Genomic DNA, 6,783 nt, shown 5'->3' with positions numbered 1-6,783 from the left:
TTTCGTTTTTTTTTGCAAATAATACATTAAAACTTAAATCTGACAATATAATAAATTGTGCAGATACTTTTAGACTCTCACTAAATTTTGAACTCTCTTCAAACATGCAGTCATATATTAAAAAATGTATAGCCAGACAAATCTCTCTTTTTCTTTCAATTCATTCATAATTATAAGAATCACAATTAAATGAAAAAAGAAATATTATCAAATTAGAAAAAAAATTAAACCATAAAAATTTTTTAAAACATTAATCATTTATTATAGTAGATAGGTATTTTATACGTAGACTAGTATCTGTATTATATTTAGCGTAATTAAGATAAAAGTTTCACAATTTCAGTTAGACAGAAGAGTAAATAAATGAGCGAGTAAATATCACAAATTGCACTCGCGGAAGCTAAAATTTAATTAATTTATTAAAAAGTAAATTATTTTAATTTAGTGTGAGTAAAAATTCTGTTTTCAAAGAGATTTTGTGTTTTTTATAAAAATGTTTATATTTAACAAATACTGGAATTATTCTCTATCATAAAAGTGGAAACTTTTACAATTGTTAAGAAATTACAATATTTAAATAAATATACATATACCAGAGAAATATTTTACTTTTAACAAATTTTCTATTTATGAAATTTTTTTAAATGGTTTTTCTTTTTTTCAACGAATTTTAAAAAATTTCCTTTTATATAAAATTATTGATTTTTTTAATTTTTGAAAAAAAATTGTATCTATAGAAAATTTTCGACGACTTTTTTTCGTTTATAAAACATTTTTGACAAATTTGTATTTGTAGAAAACTTTCGACGAATTTCTTATTTAAACGAATTTATTTTGATAAATTGTATTTTTAAAGAAAATTTTCGATAAATATTCTCTTTAAAGAAATTTTTCGACGAATTTTCATTTAAAAAAAATTTTCCAGTTTTCTTTTTATAAAAAGTTTTTGATAAATTTTCTACTTAAAGACAATTATTGACGAATTTTTTAATTAAAGGAAATTTTATGCGAGTTTTCTATTTAAAGATAATTTTTGTTAATTTTTTATTTGAGAGCAATTTTCGACGAATTTTCTATTTAAAGAAAATTTTCGAGAATTTTCATTTAAACAAATTTTTGCTCAGTTTTTTTTTTTATAGAATATTTTTGACGAGATTAAAACATAATTTTTGACGAATTTTTTAATGAAATTTTAGACGAGCTGTTTAAAGTTAATTTTAGACGCATTTTCTATTTAAAGGACATTTTCGACGAACTTTCTATAAAATTAATTTTCGACGAATTTTTTCATTAAAGAAAATTTTATACGAGTTTTCTATTAAAATAAATTTTTGGACGTATTTTTATTGAAAGATAATTTTAGACACACTTTTTATTTAAAGACATTTTTCTACAAATTTTTTCATTAAAGAGAGTTTTATATAAGTTTTCAAAAAAGTTAAGAGTTTTCAATTAAAAGAAAATTTTCTACGATTTTTTTCATTAAAGACAATTTTATACGAGTTTTCATTTAAAGTCTCTATTTAAAGAAAATTTTCAACAAACTTTCTATTAAAGTAAATTTTCGACTAATATTTTTATTAAAGAAATTTTTATACGAGCTATAATAAAATTTTGGACGTATTTTTTTAAAAGATAATTTTAGACGCACTTTCTATTTAAAGAAAATGTTTGGCGAACTTTCTATTACAGCAAATTTTCGACGAATATTTTCATTAAAGAAAAGTTTTCGATTAAAAGAAAATTTTGGACGAATTTTTATTTAAAGAAAATTTTCGACAAACTTTTTCGACGAATTTTTTCATTAAAAAAAATTTGTTCTTCGATTTTTCTCAAAATTTTTTTTGAAAATGTTTAATGAATTTTGTATTTTAAGAAAGTATTCAATGAATTTCAAAGAATTTTCTATTTATAAAAAAATTTTCTTCTTAAAAAAGTTTAGACAAATATTCTATTTAAAGAATTGTAAATTTTCGACTTTCTATTTCACAAAAAAACTTCGATGTATTTTATATTTAAAAAATATTCGATGAAATTTGTTTTTATAGAAAATTTTCGACGAATTCTCTATTTAAAGAAAATTTTTCGATAAATATTTTATTTAAAAATATTTGAATGAATTTTCTCTTTATAGAAAACTACAACGAATGTTTAAATAAGTTTCTTTTTTTACGATTTTCTACTTATAGCGTCTTTTAGACCAATTTGTTCTTTAAGGAAAATACGAATTTTCTACGAATTTTCTCTTATACAAAAATATTGAAGAATTGTCTATTTCGACGATATTTCTATTTATACAATTTGATGAATTTTGTAGGTTATAGAAAATTTTCGACGAATTTTTTATTAAAAAAAACTTTCGACGAATTGTGCATTTAAATAAAATTCCTTTTAAATGCGATATAAAAAGAAACTGGTCGAAAACTTTCATTAAATAGAAAATTCAACGGACAAATTTTCTATAAATATTTTCAATAAATATTCTATTTAAAAAAAAAAAAAATTTTGATGAATTTTATTTTTATAGAAAATCAACGACGAATGTTCAACTAATTTTCTTTTAAAAGAAAAATTTTTACGATATTTTATTTACAGCGCCTTTTAGACCAATTTGTTCTTTAAAGAAAATATTCCACGAAATTACTTTTTAAAAAATAAATTTCGACGAATTTTTTCTATAACAGAAAATATTGAAAAATTGTCTATTTAAAGAAAATTTTCATCGAATTTCGACGATATTTCTATTTATACAATTTGATAAATTTTTAGGTTATACAAAATTTTCGACGATTTTTATATATAAAAAAACTTTCAACGAATTAAGCATTTAAATCAAATTCTTCTAAAATGCGCTATAAGAAGAAACTCTTCGAAATTTTTTTTAAATAGAACATTTATCGGACAAATTTTCTATTAAAACTTTCGATTAAAATAATTTTTCGATGACTTTTCTATTAAAAAAAAAACATTTGACAAATTTTCGATCAAAAGAGGTTTAAAGCAAAATTTTCTATTTAAAAAATATTTCGACGTGATTTTATTAGATTCTTTTTTAATTTTGATTTTATATTTAAAAAAAACTTTCGACGAATTGAGCATTTAAATAACATTCGTCTAACATGCGCTATAAGAAGAAACTCGTTGAAAATTTTCTGTAAATAGAATATTCATCGGACGATTTTTCTATAAAATTTTCGACGAATTTTGCATTCAAATAAAATTAGTTTAAAATGCACTATAAGAAGAAACTCGTCGAAAAATTTCTGTAAATAGAACATTAATCGGACGATTTTTCTATAAAATTTTCGACGCATTTTGCATTAAAATAAAATTCTTAAATGCGCTATAAGAAAAAACTCGTCGAAAAATGTCTGCAAATAGAACATTTATCAGACGAATTTTCTATTAAAACTTTCGACGAATTTTTATTAAAACAATCTTTTTGTAGAAAATTCTTAATTTCTGTTAATTTTCAAATTCGCTTTATAAATTGACTTTGTATTGAAATTAGTTGGAATTTTTTTGAGCAAATTTATTATTAAAAATTTTGCTGGGATATCTGTTTAGAATAATATATGTACATAATTCCAGTGTATATAAATGGATTAGGGTGAGTACACAATAATTTGCGGAATAATAAAGTAAATTTGGCAGAAAATCTCTTAACAAACAAACGTTAAATTTCTTTATAAACGTTGATTTTAAGAGAATATTTTATTATTTAAATTAGACATCTGGTTATCTAGAAAAAACTAAATACCAACAAAAAAAAAAAGAAATTCCCTTTTTGGGCTAAAAATAAAGTGAGTAAGAGTAATTTAGACAAAAACACACAAAAAAAGAAAAAGAAAAATAAAAACAAAATATATTAGACAAAAAATAAATTTGCTTAATGACTTAAATAATTTACTTAGTTAGAAGATACATTTTATGGCAGTAAATGCAAATCACTGAAACCAATTACTCATAAACAAATTGGAAATAAAAAGTAAATTTGTTATCTTTCATTTTTTTAACATTCAACCCATAATGATGACTTGTTTAACAAAATTTACGATAAAAAAAAATGTTGTTTTCAAGACATAATTGTGTAGATACACTTGTTAGAAAAACTTTAAACAAATGTTGATAATGTTTTACATAATTTGTTTAAGTTTTTAAAATAGCATGATAAAATATATTACTATACAACAAGTTAAATATAATGTAATTAACAAAAAAAGGTTTTTTTTTTATAAATTTTGGCATTAAATGTCTATATAACTAAAAAAAATGTACTCGAATTGTTATCAATATAATTTTCTAAACTTAATAGATAATAATAAAATTATATAAAAAATCCATGTCGTAGGAGGTGTGTTTGATAATTATTTAATAAATTATTTCAAATAATTATTTCAAATAGGTGTATGTATGTATATACTTTGCAAATCAAATAATTTTGCAAAATTTATTTATCAGATTATTTTGATTATTATTTCGCCTTTTGTTATTTAATTGTCAGTATGACAAATATATCAGAATGTGTAAATCCCATGAACAATTAATTTGCTAACTCTCTAATTTGTTTAAAATTATATTAAAATGCAAGTCATTTATTTTAACAGAGAGTTAGTGATTTTTAGCAGTGAGTAACACTAGCGAGAGTTGGTGAGAGAATTGAGATTTAGTAAAAAGATCGACTTTAAAACTTTGTTTAAATTAGTTTGTAGACGAAATGTTAAACAATAATTTACTTATGAGTGAGTATTTTTAAGTTATAGTTTATAGCAGTCATGGGCAAACACATACCACCATGTGTATATTTGTGTGCGTTAAGCAGCAGAGAGATGACTGCACGTTATAACAAAATGGTGGTACACTGAGAAAAGTTTTGAAATTTGTTTTCTATTGCAAATACTTTTTACGACGAGAAAAACTCATGAACTTTTGGGCATTTTAAACAAAAATGGAATAAAGGGAAAGAGTTTTTCATTTAAGAAAAGTAGTAGTATTTTTAAAAAGTAGTATTAAATAAAACTACTGAAATATCATTAAGAAAATCACGACTTTCTATTCGATTTCGATATTACCGAGATATTAACTGAACTTAATTTAAAGTTCAACTAATCTATCCAAATCAATGTTTCCTTTATATTCCTTAATACGCAATAAGTCACCAATGTGTTGATCGGTTAACCTATTCCGCAATTTACTTAAAATCAGTTTCATACTTGAGAATGCCACCTCACAGTTATATGTGGTGCCAAACATGGAATATAGCTTATATATTTCGTTTTTTAAATTGAAATATTTTGTATCATCTATCTTTTGCCAAAATTTTTCCCCAGATTCCATAGGAACTTCAAAATCATTACGCATTTTATGCAATTCTTCGTGAAGAAAAGCATTTTGCTCTTCTATTTCACATCTAAGGGGATTATCATGTATTTCTATTGTTTTTTTTTATAAATTTTAAGTCTTGAAATCTGTCATTGTAATTCTTTTTTATGGACTCAACTATTTTGGCGTATTTCTGAATACAATCAAACGTATTAAAATTAAATTCTATGAATATTGATGAAGTTTTCTTAAGATTTGATATACTATTACTTTTTAATTGATTTATTAAGAGATCTAATTTTGTACTAAATTGGTGAATAATTCTATTCAAATGAAATATTTTTATATTTTTACCTTGCAGGCATAAATTAAGGTCATTTAATATCTCGGTAATATCACATAAAAATGCGAAATCTAATAGAAAGTCGGGATTTTCAAGACAATTAGTAAGGTGTTTTGTATCTTTATTGGATAAAGTTTTTAAAAATTCGAGTACTTCTTTTCTTAAATGGAAAAGTCTTTCCAAACTTTTGCCTCGATTTAGCCAACGGACTTCGGTATATAAAAGTAAATCTCCATAATCCGAATTAAGGTTTTCTAAAAAATCTTTAAATTTTCTGTGTGTCAGAGAATTGTGCCCCCCTCTTATTATATTTATTATTTTTACAATAACATCCATTGTATTTTTCATACCCAACTCTTTGGAGAAAAGAGCTTGTTGGTGTATGACACAATGGAATGCTGGGCAATTTATTCCATTTTTGTTTAAAATGCCCAAAAGTCCTTTATTTTTGCCTCTCATTACCTTTGCTCCATCCGAACATATTGAGGCTAATTTATTTTTGTCAGCAAATGCAAAAACATTAACATATAATGCATCATACAGAACTTGTCCTGTTACATGACCATGAAGTGAAACCACTTCAAACATTTCTTCGAAGCACTCTAAATTTGCATTAACTGTTTTAATACAAATAATTAACAGGCAAATATTATTGATATCCGTACTCTCATCTAGAGAAATCGAAAAATATTTGCAATTAATTAATCTTTCTTTTGCTGACATTTTAATAAATTTGCTTATATCTTCCGTTCTTCTTGTTATAGTACGACGAGATAATGGTATATCCTGGCAGAGTTTCATAGTTTCATGGCATTTTTCTCCAAAACAACTCAAAATATCTGTAGTTAAATTTAAGAAAAAAATGCCATCCTCTAATGGGCGACATTGTTTTGCTAACGATAAAGCAACTACATAAGATGCCTTTTTATGAGGCAATGATTTTTTTTGGCTATTTAAAGGAAGATTGTTGCAATTATTTGCTGTTGTTTCATTAATTATAAATTTTAAGAAAAACTCTGCTTTTAATTGCAACAACTTTACTTTTCTGTCATGTCCCCTAAGGTCATTTAAGGGTCCATGGCAAGTTTCATAATGCCTTTTCAAAAAAATAAAGCTTT

At 23.3% G+C, this 6,783-nt stretch overlaps 1 protein-coding gene across 1 annotated transcript; it reads right to left on the bottom strand.

Moving 5' to 3' along the window:
* Nucleotides 1-5,676: 5,676 nt before the first annotated feature.
* Nucleotides 5,677-6,466, bottom strand: LOC119615119 (zinc finger BED domain-containing protein 5-like; the record flags this gene model as incomplete). The annotated part of the gene is made up of 1 exon (XM_037971197.1): nucleotides 5,677-6,466. A coding segment is annotated over exon 1 (790 nt), but the record flags the coding sequence as incomplete, so codon positions are not given.
* Nucleotides 6,467-6,783: the final 317 nt, after the last annotated feature.

Source organism: Lucilia sericata, unplaced genomic scaffold (genome assembly GCF_015586225.1).
Source record: "Lucilia sericata isolate MDLA Ls3-8-SP2 unplaced genomic scaffold, ASM1558622v1 Contig004140F_arrow, whole genome shotgun sequence".
Taxonomy (NCBI): Eukaryota; Metazoa; Arthropoda; class Insecta; order Diptera; family Calliphoridae; genus Lucilia; species Lucilia sericata.
The sequence above is the reverse complement of the archived record's forward strand: the minus strand, read 5'-3'. Positions and strand labels throughout refer to the sequence as shown.